The sequence below is a fragment of the Crinia signifera genome, chromosome 7 (assembly GCF_055691185.1).
Source record: "Crinia signifera chromosome 7, ASM5569118v1, whole genome shotgun sequence".
NCBI classification, from domain to species: domain Eukaryota; kingdom Metazoa; phylum Chordata; class Amphibia; order Anura; family Myobatrachidae; genus Crinia; species Crinia signifera.
The window spans coordinates 181,702,916-181,718,765 of NC_139223.1; the positions used below are offsets into that span (position 1 = coordinate 181,702,916).

At 42.5% G+C, this 15,850-nt stretch overlaps 1 protein-coding gene across 3 annotated transcripts in view; it reads right to left on the reverse strand.

The window, feature by feature from the left end:
* Positions 1–1,506: 1,506 nt before the first annotated feature.
* Positions 1,507–15,850, reverse strand: part of TRUB2 (TruB pseudouridine synthase family member 2) — a 96,047-nt gene continuing 81,703 nt past the window's right edge. For all 3 annotated transcript variants that reach the window (XM_083154571.1, XM_083154570.1, XM_083154572.1), the window contains 4 exons: positions 14,567–14,648; positions 5,332–5,404; positions 4,050–4,186; positions 1,507–2,030 (listed from right to left, as the gene is read on the reverse strand). In XM_083154571.1, the coding sequence (XP_083010697.1) occupies positions 1,726–2,030; positions 4,050–4,186; positions 5,332–5,404; positions 14,567–14,648 (597 nt within the window). In that variant the 3' untranslated portion in view covers positions 1,507–1,725. The remainder of the gene's footprint in view (positions 2,031–4,049; positions 4,187–5,331; positions 5,405–14,566; positions 14,649–15,850) is intronic.

A 15,850-nucleotide genomic window follows, 5' to 3' on the forward strand; every position in this document is an offset into this window, starting at 1 on the left:
ACATACATGCACACTTACCATATATACAGACAAACATCACAAACACGCACATATACCATACAGACACACATCATATACACGCACATACTATACATATATACAAACAGGACATACATGCACACTTACCATATATACAGACAAACATCACAAACACGCACATATACCATACAGACACACATCATATACACGCACATACTATACATATATACAAACAGGACATACATGCACACTACAGTAATCACACGCCACACCGGACATGCCATACAGACACGTACACACACGCGCACATATCATTCACACACAGTACATAAAAGCACACATACCTTAGACACAAAGGACATACACGGACACACACATGGCATACTGGTACAGATACCATACATGCACACACACAGCCTACTTACATACACACACACACACACACACACACACACACATATAGCATACACACATGGCATACAACCACAGATACCATACAACCAGGGCTGGCAACAGAAATCTTGGGGCCCTGTACACTGATTTTTCTGGGGCCCCCCGCCCGCTCCCCTAACTCTCTCTTCTTGCAGCTGAAACCTAACCCCCCTTCCCCTCAGCCTAACCCATGCTTTTAAGTGCCTAACACAAAGCTTCCCTCCACATGGCATTACAACAAACTCCCTGCCCCCACGCAGCCTAACCCTAAGCCCCTGCTAGTGATTAAACCTAAACACAACCCCCTCCCCCCCCCCCAGACACTAGTACAGACACTGTAACGGAATCTGCTGCACTATATAAGACACTGTAACGGAATCTGCTGCACTATATAAGACACTGTAACGGAATCTGCTGCACTATATAAGACACTTAACGGAATCTGCTGCGCTATATAAGACACTGTAAATAAAATAAGTATCTGAATCAGATTTTATATCGTATTACTGGGAATAACGGTTACAGTTTGCAGTTTCATGAGGGACTGGATTATCTTCTATTTGTCCACATGCCATCTGACTGGTAGTCCCCAGCACTGGCTTTGCCTGTGCATTAACCATAAATTAAATTTATTTGACCCTGTTCCACCAACCCAGGGCAGTCCTGAAAGTGCCCTGAGGTACCCCAGGGTGCCATAGTGGGTATGGGTTGACTTTAATAGTAGACCATATCCCGCCATAGCACGCAGTTTGGGAACCACTGGTTTATTGGGATAAATTTAGTTTTTTCTCTTCATGGATATTATAGGAAAATCAGTGACCAATCCTGGTACTATGGAAAAGACAACACAGATCATGTGATTACAGTTATATTATTATTCTAGTTTACTTTAGTGATTTATTGTGTTTGTAGCTGCATAATAATGATTATTATTACATTCCTGCAAAATTATCATTGTAATAACATCACTCTCATTAGTCACTTAGAGAATTAGAAGCGATGCAAGTACAAGTAAATACAAGTGGTGGAGTAGTGTTTGGGGATGTAGGAGACTTGCAATGAAGTGTAGGTAGGATAGAGAAGCAGAACAGTAGCAAATGTATGAAGCATTTAATACAGTGATATATTGTATCTGCACACAAGAAAACCAGAACTACAAAAGAATATTAAAAAAGTTCTTGTATTCAACGGGGGATGATGCTAGTTAGATTTCTGCTCTGTTATAAAAGTCCAGAGATGGGACAGGTAGTCAGGATCTCCCAGTATTAGCAGAGACATTATGAATCTCTTACATTCTGTAGTGTGGTCTGTGAATTACTCCCTGGTCCGTGTCATAGACCTTCTCTCTCCATTACCAAGTGATTCCAGACTATCAGCACTCTCCAAACTCAAGTCAGTACTCTCCATCCACAAGTCAGCAGTTCTCGCCCTGCACTCTTCAATTGCCCTAGAGATACTGTCCAGGTTCCAGTGTGTGTTTGTCAGCGCACAGTCCACAGTGAATGGACCTTCCCGCGTGCGGCGCACTTTGGTGCAGACTGCAGAGGATCGCAGCTCCAGGCCAATCTCATGGACCAACTTCCGGAGGTATTTCTGGGTCTCGTTCATGCACTGAATCTCTGAGGGGAGAATAAAAACGGATAAGTGACGTTTGTACACAGCAGTTGCACGACTGGTCCTCTTTCACCATCAAACTGGATATCATTAATATGGTGACGTGATAATTACCAACCATCAGAAAGGTCATAAAAGAAAACCAGCAACTTAAAGAAACTCTATGCTTAAAAAGATTTTAGCATTGCACTATAGAATCAAAATGTATCTTGGGTGATGGGCCAGACCAGTGCTGCGAGATTGGACCCAGATTCCTAAGACGGAGGTGTATGGCCACCATTGTGGGGTAGGGAAGAGGCCACCACCTGTCAGAGGGTAGACATTGAATTGTCGCTTTCTTGCATCTGCATTGCTACACGCAGCCGTCCATGAATGCAAGCGGGGGTGTAACACCCCCTGATGCATTACCCCATTAGTGTCATCGTTGCTGCTTCTATTTAAGCCACAGCCACTCCATCCACATCTGACTCATTTGCACCTCTATGGGATATGACAAAAATTAGCAAGGTTTCCTTCCTGTATAACCCATACGATACTGATTATTCAGATCTGTTCACACAGCTACGATGTTGCAGGACGGGCCGTAATCAATAGACTGCACATGCATACAGTCCGTAGTACGCATGGGTGAGGCCGTCCTATGATAAAAACCCTCCTACTCTTTATATTATAGCTGGACGTGCACAAGTTGATTGGCAGAACACTGACAGTGTCATGGAAACGCAGGCGTGCCTAGGCGTTTGAGGGGAAGTTGAGCGACCTCAGCTTCGCTGCCGATCCGACTGCATCTATCGCAGCCACCAAGTCCTGGGCTATGAGCAGACTGCACACAGTGGAAAAATCATTAAAAGGTGAGCGGCTAATTGCCAATACACCCACTATTCACAAGCCGTGCTATGCACAGGGCAGGATGTCTCTCTTGTGGGGCAACGGATGGCTGATCGCAGAGCTCTGCAATTTAGCAGAGCTACAATCATGTGTGAATAACCCCTTATATTAGCACTTCACAGCTAACTATCTCCAAACACACAGCAGATACTTGCACAGCGCCATAAAATGATGCTAGTAATAGTTCAGCCATTTTTACTTATATACATAGTATACTGTGGGGGAAATTTACTAAAGGAAATTTGTAAAAAATAGGTGTATTTGTATCCAGAAATACACTTATTTTTGACATTTACTATCCCGAAAATACGGCAATTCGTATTCGTATTGATAGCACATCAATACGAATAGAAGTATTTTCGGGATAGAAAATGTGAAAAATAAGTGTATTTCTGGATACAAATACACCTATTTTTTTTTTTTTTTTACAAATTTCCTTTAGTAAATTTCCTCCTCTATCTGTATATACATGCAAGAAACATATATTTAAGTTATTTTCTATTATATGTATATGACTTGTGTAATATGTTCTGTCATACTTTCAATTAAAAAAAAAAAAAAAAAGTAAAGGAGGAATAAATGAAAAGGGATTTGAAAAATGGGCGAAAAAGCCCCCAACTGAATACCAGTAGTTGATTAAATACTCCCCCTATGGGCCTTATTCTAGTTATACAAAATCCTTCTTAGATGGACAAAACCATGTGCACTGCAGGTGGGGCAGATGTAACTTGTGCATAGAGAATTAGATTTGAGTGGGGTTTTACTTCAAAGTGAGATCTATATTGCAGTGTAAAAATAAAGCAGTCAGTATTTACCCTGCACAGAAACAAAATAACTCACCCAAATCTAATTCTCTCAGCACATTTTACATCTGCCCCCCTGCAGTGCACATGGCTTTGTCCATCTAAGAAGGATTTTTTTCAGAAAGAGTGAACTAGAATAAGGCCCTATGTGACAATGCTGTAAGATTTCTGGAATCTCTATGAAGTAACGGAGAAGATCACACAGGGATTGTACATCATACATTTCCCTCCACACCATGCTAGTCTCCGGAACACAAGCTCCAGCTTCTTAAATAGGGCAGACACGTTCTACGCCACGCTTTGTTGACAAAATGCACTTCTAGCGATCCTTACCTACTGTGAAGTTCGGTGGGGAAAAAGTCACACATCGCATTCCAAGTACCAGAGGCGGGGTCTTCACCATGGGGCGGAGCTGACCCTGTACCGCCAGGTCATACGCCTCCTGACTATTTAGGTCCATATTACTGTGCCTAGGGAAGAAGCAGACTGGAGATTAGGTGTATTCTTTAGGACTAACAAACATGGTTTCCATAAAGCGAATACTCCCCTAAATATAAGTACCAGAGGGCTTAATTCAGCATGGATTGTTAATGTGAGAAAAAGCAAATTGAGCGATTATCGTCCAACAGTCGCATTGTACGTGTGCGTCTCCAAATTGCAAATGTAAATGCGCATGCTTAACAATTGAAAAGCAGTGGCAGTTTGACGGACAGGAAACATGGCGTTTTCTGTGTGTGCCTAAGAAACCAACCAAGATGTTTTTGGGGGTGTGTCTCTGACATCAGCGCTGACCACTCCCAGCATGTCTAAGTTGCCGATTATTGGAAGCCTCAGACTTACTGTTTTGTTTTTTTATGGATCTGCGAATGCCCCCCCGACTGCAAGCAGTACATGTAGTTAGCACAGACGGCGCGCATGCTCCAATGTTCCATGCTTACAAAGTCAGCTAAGGATAGCTGGCTGTTTGTAAGGTAATTGACAGCAAGGGTGGCATTTGAAGGTGGCACCCCACCGGTTTCAGGTAGGGCCACTGACTTCAGTGGCAGCCTCCAACTCCCCGCGGTGATCGCAGCGCCAAGTCTAGACTTAAACGGTACTGCGAAGAGGGGGGAAGCCATTTGATGGTGAGTAATTGCAAATGTTTTTTTCCCCTGCGTGAAGGGCTGCGAACGTATTTGCAGCAGTGCACAGGGGCAGGAGGAAGACTGTGGCGGGGCAGCACTTATCCGATCGCTGGGTTCTGAACATTTGCAGCCCACCAATCCGGTCTGAATTGTGCCCATTGTACACCTGCTTGCTCTGTGTACTATTGGGCTAATTCAGTATCAGTTGTAGTTTTGTAGTGGCTTTGAGTCGCAGCGGCAGTTTGGAAGTCCATGCCACCCTGAAAACGGTCCAGACATTCCAATCGCACCGAACGTTGTTGAAGCATTTTCCAGAATCACTGATTTTCACTTATCTGCGTCCATTTATACCTGCATGCTATCCGTTCTACATACAAACTACATATCTTGAAACATGTGATCTTTACACATTATACATATGAAAAAAAATATGCTAATAAAATCATAATTTTTATGCAGAATATAAATCCGCATCTGGTGTAGGAACCTACATTAGCAAAGCCTTCTGGTTGCTCCCTTGAATCATGGCCAGAATCCGCTCAAACTTGTCTCTTGTGATATGATCTGTGGAGAGAATCTGGAGTCAGCGCTGGTTCCAATGTTACCGTATGACATAGGGCAAGACACTATGATGTAGCCATTCACAGCTCAGCAAATGGTGCAACACACAGGAAATACACAGCTCACTTTGGCAAGTAAGTCTGGATGACCCCTTATCACTCTACACAATGCTACCATAGAACAACAGTTCCTGATTGGGTGTAACATTGACCCACTGGAGTTGGGAGGGGGCGTGATCACGGCAGCACGTAAGTGAGGACGCGGGAGCGGGAGCTCCGGCACGCTTGTATGCCAGACATGTGAACTCCTTACCCTCAACCCCGTTATCAGACTCCGATACCTTCTTCTGGATGCTGCGGACGCCGATACCTATGAGGTGATTGAGGCCGGTGAAAGCTTCCCCTTACTGCTTGAGCTGAGAGATGGCGGTGGTAGTGTCCTGAGCTGGAAGCGGCGTGATTCCCCCTGTCAGTAGCGGGGCTGGGTTACGTCTCGGAGAGCTGCCGCGTCACCCGCCGCGTCACTCGGCCGGGACACAGGAAGGCAGACAGTCGGGCTGCGAGACGGTCCCAGCCGGTTTGAGGTAGCGCAGCGGGGAGAAGGCGCGAAAAGCCTGCCAGCGCAAGACGGTGCAATCCGGTTTCCTTAAGGCTTCCTCAGCATTTCAAGCAGGAGGAAGAAAAAGGTGAATGCAGCCAGTGGACTTGCCAAGCGGGTAGAGTGGACGCCGGGGACCTGGCATATCAAGAGCCCTCTTTATCCTTGGACACTGAAAATCCTGCAACGCTACAAGGATACAGGTGCTGTACCTCTGATATATCACTTTGCTGTGCCAGGACTTGTCAGAAATTGTGGGAGAAGTCTCTCCTTAGCAGCAACTTTTGTGAGACATCGCTTGAATATATGAACAGGTGCTGTACCTCTGATATATCACTCTGCTGGGCAGTGTGACCGGGACTGGTCAGAAATAGTGGGAGAAGTTTCTCCTTGACAGCAATCTTTGTGAGACACTGCTTGAATATACTAACAGGTGCTGCACCTCTGTTATATTACCCTGTTGGGCTTGTGTGACCGGGACTTGTCAGAAATAGTGGGAGAAGTCTCTCCTTAGGCAGAAATCGGTGTGAGATACTGCATGACTATACTATATTAAAAACCTGTACTAGCCACCAGAGGTTAGAAAGCAGTCGGGGATAAAGAGGCAGAAATAAGCAGTAGGACACTATAACTGAAACTCTCCTGGCCCTGGCAGCAAGTTAATAAGTGCTATAAATCAACCAGTTTATCCAGTACAACTGCAATTGGTGATAAGATGGGAAAAACCGGTCAAAATACAGCGGCTGCCCGCTTAGAAAAATATGCCCGCTCCACAGCGAATTCCCAGCCCGTCACGCCACAGACCACTCCCTCCAAGCCCTCCATCCAGGAGCAAACACCAGAAGTTACTCTGGCACAAGTATTGGAGGCGATAAACTCCTGTGAAACGCGACTATCCGAACAGATTAATAAACTTCAGTCGGATATTATGTTGATACGGGATGACGCACAAAAAACTAGAGACAGGGTCTGTGAGTTGGAAAAGCGACTCTCGGTCACAGAAGATATTGTGACTCCCCTACAGGCTCAGGTAGTGGGGATATCGGGCCAAATGGCGGACTTACGGGCTAAACTCATCGATCTTGAAGGGCACTCAAGGCGTAATAATGTCCGTTTTGTCGGCTTAGAGGAGCGAATAGAAGGACGAGAGCCTGAAAAGTTCATTGAGGATTGGTTAAAGAGAGAGCTTGGACAGGAAAATTTCTCGGCTCACTTTTCTATAGAACGGGCACACCGAATTCCAGCTCGTCTTTCCATCCCTGGGGGTTCACCCCGCACCCTAATTGCGAAATTTTTACATTACAGGGACAGAGATCAAGTTCTCAGACTGACTCGTACAAAATCTGACTTCGGTCTCAATGGGTCCAAAGTCTCTGTCTTCCCTGACTTGCCACAAGATGTACAAAAAGACAGAGCAAAATTTCGAAATGTTAAAAGTAGAAAGAGAACTGGAATTGAAATATGCTATGTTATACCCTGCTAAACTCCGGGTGGTGGCCAATGGGGAAACAACTTTTTTTTCCACAGCGTCGGGGGCAGCATTGTGGCTGGATAAGTTCTATCCCGGCCGAAGCCAATTGGCGGATAATAGCCATTGATAACTCTTGTTGTATATGTAAATCTTGGATAGTGAAAATTCGAAAGGATTTTAAATGGAGTCTGGGGGGGTGGTGGGAGGATCTAGGGCCTAACTAGCCCTGAAAAAATAGAATTTAGGGAATGTGTGGTTTACATCATTCTGTGTATATTCAATTGGTATTATAAGTGCTGGGGCCCCCTGCCGGGTTTGATGTGGTCATTAGGTAAAGGTCCCCAAGCGATAGTGGGTACTTAGGGGTGTAATTGGGGGTCATCTGCTATAGGTATGCCTAACGGGATAGGTTATACAGGGAGGGGGGTGGGGGGGGGGGTATGTGTTAAGTGTTGTTTGTCTTTTTATGTGCCTGCCGATATATATCCCTATTTTGCTACCTATTTTCTCTTACAACTTTAAATCAACAGCTTGGGGGAAAGATGCTTCTTCTCAGGTCACTCCCTTTCTCCAAATATACCTTTCTGGATATAGTAATCTTCAATCTATAGTTATTTATACCTGGCTGAATATGGTAAATAATTACTATCATGATTAGTATTATGTCATGGAACGCGCGGGGTTTGAATGACAGGATCAAACGATCCCTGGTTCTTAATTATTGTAAGACCCTGGGGGCCGATGTGATCTGTTTGCAGGAGACCCACCTGTGTGGTGAAAAACTCCGATCCTTAAAACGTCCTTGGATCGCGCATATGTATCATGCACCGTTCACATCGGCCTCTCGTGGAGTTTCAGTAATTATTAAAAAGTCGGTGGCGTATGAACACCTAGCAGTAGAGATTGACCCAAATGGGCGTTATGTATTCTTGGATGGAATAATTGGTACAACTAGACTATCCTTGCTTTCAGTTTATGTCCCGCCCCCATTTAGCTTTGACGTTTTAAGAGCTGCCCTGGAGTTTGTGTCTGCTAGACCAGATAGCCCTTTAATATGCCTGGGGGATTTTAATATGGTAATGAATTACGGATTGGATATATGGTGTCCGAGGAAATCTACCCCTTCGGGGAGAAGCTCCCTTGCTAAACTCATTGAGGAGATGGGATGGCACGATGTCTGGAGAGAAAAGTTTCCAAAGGGGAGTCAATTTTCATGCTATTCTCCCACATATAACAATTTCTCCAGGATCGATAATATATTTACATCGATAGCCTTACTTAATAAAATCTCCTCAATTGAATATAAAGCAAGAGGTATCTCTGACCACTCCCCCCTAGTTATACAGCTGGATCCTGAGCCGTGCCGAGGGCACCAGTATTGGAGGTTTCAACCAGTGTGGTTGTCCCGGCTCGATAGCCTTACTGATTTAGGTCAGGAAATTGAAGGGTTTTTTGGCACTAATATTGACTCTGCGAAACCCGGTATGGTCTGGGAAGCCTTTAAGGCTTATCTACGGGGCACGTTGATTAAAAAAGTAGCATATGCAAAAGATATACTTCAAAAAACATCGTTAACATTAGAAGGGACCATGATAAAACTCGAACGGATTTATTTAGTACAACATTCAGAACCCAGTAAATTGGAATGGCTAAATGCTAAACGATCATGGGTGACGCACCTTCAGGATATGGCAAAATATAGGCTACTAAAAGAATCCCATAAAAGATATATTCACTCTGACAAGGCAGGTAAATTGATGGCATATATTGCCAGGGCAGAAGAACCTGTAAATGTAATTACTAAAATTTGTTCGCCTTCGGGGGAAATTATTAGTGAAACACCGGGACTAGTTGAAGTCTTTGTGGATCACTATAAGGAAATATATAAATCTAAAACCACAAAGGGGGATAGTGAATGTAGAAATTATTTGAATAATATTGACCTCCCTACCCTATCCACTGAAGATAGGGAATTCTTGGAATCCCCGTTCAGGCTGGAGGAAGTAGAAGGGGCTATAAAGGAGCTGTCACTTGCCAAAGCTCCTGGCATAGACGGGTTACCAGCAGAGATCTATAGAACCCTCGGTGCTAGTATAGCCCCGAGGCTTCTATATTTCTTTCAAGAAATGGAGAAGGAGGGTACTCTCACACAATCTATGACAGAAGCAGTCATTACTGTTATTCTGAAAAAGGGCAAGGACCCTCTAAAGGTAGATTCGTATAGACCTATATCTCTATTAACAACGGATGCTAAATTATACGCTATGATATTAGCAAATAGACTTGGCAATGTGATAGATAAAATTATTCATAATGACCAGACCGGTTTCAGGAGGGGTAAGTCTACTGCTATTAATATCCGTAGAGTGTTTACCTTCCTACAAGCCGGGAAAATTACAGCTAGAGATGTAGCATTAGCCTCCTTTGACGCCAATAAGGCCTTTGATACCCTTGAGTGGACATATCTAGGGAGTACCCTGGAGGCATTTGGTTTCGGCCCTTGCTTTATTAGAAGGATTTTTTCCATATATCATAACCCGTGTGCTAGAATTACTATAAATGGTTGTGCTTCCGATCCATTCCCCATATTTAGGGGGACGAGACAGGGTTGCCCATTATCCCCTACACTGTTTGCAATAGCTATCGAGCCTTTGGCTTGTAAGCTTAGGAAGATACTTTGCGAAAAACAGGGGTCTGGGGTGATGGGCAACCTTGTCTCTCTTTATGCAGATGATCTCATGGTGGGATTGGTCAATTATAAGGCAGACCTGCCTATGGTCTTGAATAATTTAAATGAATTCGGTTTATATTCAGGATTAACAATTAATAAAGAAAAATCTCAATTATTGATTGATGAAAAGATAATTGATACTTCTTGGGGTCGTGGAGATGGGGTGGATATTCCCAGGGTGGAAAAACTTGACTACCTGGGAGTGGTGATTACGAAAGAGGCAACTAATTTTATAACATATAATATTCTTCCCGTTATAGAGCAAACTAGGTCTAGATGTAAAAACTGGCTCAAACTCCCCTTGACCGTTATGGGTAGAGTTAATCTTATTAAAATGATAATATTACCAAAAGTGCTTTACCTCTTACAACACTCCCCTATCCATATTAGTGATACGATTTTCAAGAAGTTAAATGGAGTGATAACCTCCTTTATTTGGAAAAATAAAATCCCTAGAATCAAACTTAAGACTTTGATGAAACCTAAAGATCAAGGTGGTCTTGCTTTACCAGACTTCAAGAGGTACTATGCGGCTTCGCAATTGGTGCATCTTCGAGAATGGCTAAATGAACAGGCCCAATCTCCTGAGTTAATAAACTTAATAAATATGGCTGTCCCTGGCCATTCCCCTCTTCAAGCCATTCTAACTAATAGATGTCGCAAAAATCACCCACAGATACTTAACCAAGCGATTAAAGTGTGGAAATGGTTGAATAGGGAAATGGACTACAGAGATACAGACCCAGAAGTTAATTTCACTTCATTGTCCTCCTTTGTGGAATTAGATAAACAGCAGGGTGCTGCTGTATGGTCAATTTATGGAATAAATAATATGGGGCATATAACAGCTCAAAATAGAATCAAACCTTTTTCACGACTACGTGAGGAGTTCGATGTGCCTAATAGCATGTTCTTTAGGTATTTGCAAATGAGAAGTGCCACTGAAAATTATATGCAGGAGTCCTCCACATCAATTATTGATAACCCAATAAAAAAGTTTATAAGGAAACTAAATGCCACGAAAAGTATATCTAAGTGTTATAAATTTATTTCCACTCTAGCACAAAATGATCAGCTAGATGATCTTCTGGGAAAATGGATGAGAGATATCCCAGAAATAACTCAGGAGGATTGGGAAAAGGCCCTTAAGATACCAGGATTAGCTACTGCCTCAGTAAGGCTGCAACAAATACAATATAATATTTTACACCGAATCTACTATACACCCACAAAAATCAATCGATTCGCACGGGAGACTGGGGATTCGTGTCCAAAATGTAGAGTGGGGGGTTGTGATTTTTGGCACCTAGTGTGGCAGTGTAAGTTTGTGCAGAAATTTTGGCAGGATATAATAGGTATTCTTTTAGAACTGGGAGTCCCGAACCAGGAGTTAAAGCCTAGGGCCCTGATACTGGGTATCTGGTACAATGTGGGGAACTTTCCAGAATTAGGGCAACTGGTCATTAACCTAGGTTCAATTGCGAAAATGTGTATTGCCAGATCCTGGATGGCAAAGACCGCACCAGATAAAATGGAATGGATAAATACGGTTAATAGGATTTATGATCATGAGAGGGAGGTCTACCTTTTAAGGAATAATATAAAAAAATTTCACTTAATTTGGGGCAGTTGGTTTCACTCTTTATATTATAAAGGAGCATCTTATATAGCTGACTCTTAGCTGAAGTAAAATTAATATACGATATTTAGAATAACGGGAATATATATATATACTTAAATACTTTTTTCTCTCTAAAAGGGGAGAGGAAGGGGAAAAAGGAAATTTTTTTCTTTAGGGCACATAAGTTTATAATAAGTATTAGTAAGATATCGGGTAAGGGGAGGGAGCGGGAGGGGAGGGCGGGGGAGGGGTGTGGGAAATCATAATTACTGTCACTTACACTGTGTGAGTATTATTAGAAAGCCGTTGGCCTGCACGGTCTTAGGTTATGTATTTAAAGAGGTGCAATATGCAGATAGAAGTATATATATTGGTATGTGTGAATATATATTGGAAAATAGTAGACTTTAGTTGTAAATATACATAAATTAGAATACGCTATTTATTCACATTTTTGATCTTTCTCTTTTCTTTTATGTTTTTTTTTTGTTTTGTTCCTTATTCGTGTGTTCTTCCCTTGAGGAATATTATTGTGATCAATTATAAAGTTTATGTCCTCAATAGCCAGCTCTCACGTAAGACGTAAAGATGATGTAACAACTAAAGTACACTAAATTTGAGTGAAGGCGAGGAACCTAGGATTATTTGAGATCTGGCTGTTGAAGAGCGAATTAACTGAGGAGGAGAACTGCTGGAGGTATATAGAGTATAGAGGGGAGGGGACAAATTTTCCTGTTCTTCACCCCTCCTACCCTTCTTATATGGTGGACGTAGGGCGTAGGGATGTAGGCGCTATTGTCTTTGTGGGTATGTATGTATTGGTAATGTCCTTTGATGACCCCTGTTAATAACTTGTAAGTTCTTATGGTATCTGTTCCTTTTGTATATATATATATATATATATATATATATATATATATATATATATATATATATATATATATATATATATATATGGGGGGGGTCAAATGTATGGTAAATGTCTTATAATGTAAAATTAATAAAGAAATATAAAAAAAAAAAAACATTGACCCACTGGCCATATGTTACCTTCCCATTGTTACTAACCCGTCTCATCCAACGTGCAGGGCGGGTCAACCATATGATTGATCGCCAATGCAATTAGAAGGCAGAGGTTGGCAATAATGCTTAGAATGGATGCTTGGTTCCCATTCCTTGCATTTAAATAGAACTTCCCCATCCGGCGCATGTGCTTCAGGATGATGACTGCACGGTATTCTGAAGCACAAAATTGCAGCAATGTCGGCAGTAAGGGACTGTTATATCACTGCTGGGGGGAGCAGAAATCTTCTCTACGCATGTGCAGTATACATTTCCTCCTAAATCATCAGAGAACAGAAGAGAAGGACATGATGGCATTTCATGTCAGAGCCCATCTGACTGCGGTCGTATCCTACGAGTCCAAATCAGGTAAGTGGTTAAAGGTTGGGACTATGCCAGTAAAGAAAGACACGATGAAGGGGTGAGCCAGAGGTGGGCATGGGGCTACTAATGTAATGTTTTGTGCCCCCCCATTTGGGAGCACTAAAGCCTATGTAAAAGAACCAGCAACACACACACACATTGGAAGGGATCACTGGCTTTGTCGTGTGAACTCTCTCATGTAACAAGGATAAATTCTCTCAGTGGCTCTCTGCTACTCTGTATGACTACAATACCCCAGGGGTGCACTGGTGCCTGCAAGTGCTTAGAGGCCGGAAATAGTGATTCACTCACTTTGTCTGCGTTTCCTCCTCGTAAATCAGCTACTGTGCAGATCCCAGGACGCTCTATTACCCAGAGAGATAGTGTGTAACCCATTGGAGGAGGGACAAGGACCATTCTTAGGTGCAGACCTAGTCACTGTGGACCGATAGTGGCCGACCCATTATCTCAGAAACAAGAAACTTATTTTGGGGTGTTAAATATTGCAACTGAAATTAGATTACAGTGTTCTGGTATTAACAGATCTGTTTTCCACAACTGTACATAGTGTTAATTCTAGCACCTGCCATCTTTGAAAACCCATGCAGTTCCTCTTACCTGCCTGGGGTGTCACCGTCTGCGTTAGTGATTCTAGCACAGTGTGGTCTGTATATCAGCACTGATGTGCAAACCAGACCTGTGCTAGAAACACCACAGCAGACAGCGACACCACAGGCAGGGAAGAGGAACTGCATGGGTTTTCAAAGATGGCGGGTGCTAGAATGAACACTATGTACAGTATGTACTATGGGCTTGATTTAGGACCTGACCAAGTTGGAGCATCAGACGCAAGCTACCGATGGCCAGTAATTTGCGTATGTGCAGTACAGGTCCTGCGTCATCGGGTGCAGAAATGTACAGTCTGAAGACATTTGGAGATGATTGAAGGGGTGTCGATGGCCTCAGTTTACCAAAACTAAGTTGTGTTGCCTACTTTTTGTGTGTCAAGGGCAGGATCTTCATCATCCTATTGATATTTCCTGGCCACTTGGTATGAGCTGTGGTTCATCAGATTCTGTGAAATGTTAAGGCCCCACACACTACACAATTCACAAGCAATTGCAGGAAGACAGCAGAAATTGTATGTGAATGACAGCAGGTCCGATGTGATGTGCAGTCCCATGAGCATCACACTGGAGCCTGCGATCAGCATGAGCAATCTCTTGGATTGCTTCCAAACCGGGCGGGTTTGGCTGATCCTGTCATCCGGGACCTTTAGATACTTTTACTTTACTGAAGATTTAAATAGACATCACTCACCAAATGTTGTCTTCTCAATGATCTTCCCAGTATCTGTAAAATCATCGGACGCTTTGCCAAACACACCACATACAGTGTAATCCTGTCCATAGAAAAGTAAAACAAAAAAAACTGAACCAACATAAACAAATTATGCGTGAATTTGCAAACAAATTCAAAAACTTCAAATGCAAAAATTAACTAAATCTATAGTTAGGACAATTTTGGTATTTTAGCTGTATACCAAAACAGATTAAAGTTAGTTAAGTAATGAATATGATTTACAAGTGCAGACTATCAATTTGAGGCTATTCACATACAAATTGGAGAAAAGGTTTTGGAATTACAGCTGCTGTACATGTAGCCCTCTTTTAAAAAGGGCAAAAAGTAATTACACAATTGACTCAAAATCTGTTTCATGGACAGGTATGGGCTGTTCCTTGGTTATTCATTTATTATTAATTTGAGCACAGAAAAGATCTGGAGTTGATTCCAAGTGTGGTTTTGTATTTAGAAGTGGTAAAATAAAAAAAATCCATCAGAGAGATAGGAGTTTGGTAGTCTTAGAAAAAAAAAACCTGGTAAATCTCAGGAACACAAAAAGACCACAATGTCCATGGAAGAAAACAGTGGTGGATGATCACAGAATCCTTTCCAAAGTAAAGAGAAAACCCACTACAACATCCAGCCAAGTGATTAACACTCTCCAGAAGGTAGATATATATATATATCCAGATCTACTATAAAGAAGAGACTTGAGAATGAGCGCAAATACAGAGGGTTCACAACAAGGCACAGTGTTCTTTAGACAGATTGAACCAAGATCAACCTGTACCAAAATGGAAAGAAAAAAATATGGAGTGGAATGGCTTATAGGACTGATTCGGTCCGAATTGCTCATCTGCAAAGTTACAAATGACTGCGACTAGTTAGCAAAAAAGAAAACCTGCTCTGTGCAAATCTGAGAGTGAATTACCAAAATAACGCTATTTGCTAACCAGTCAAACATCCATACCCAACTGACGAACCAGCAATGATTTTCCCAGTCTGTAAGTCTGCCCCTTCCACAACTCTGCGACAGACAAGCTGGAGCCGACGTAACACAACCTCCTTGAAACCGCCTGGGCATGACTGTGTTTTTTTCTGACACTGCCAGAAAATGGCCAGTAACCACTCATAAATGCCAGCGTCATGTCATTTAACCAGCGAGGGGATTGCAAATATATCCTTTAGCTATTTTGTTCACTAATCTGCCTTGTTCAGGAATGTTGTGATCCGTACGTATGAGCATTCAATAATCCAAAG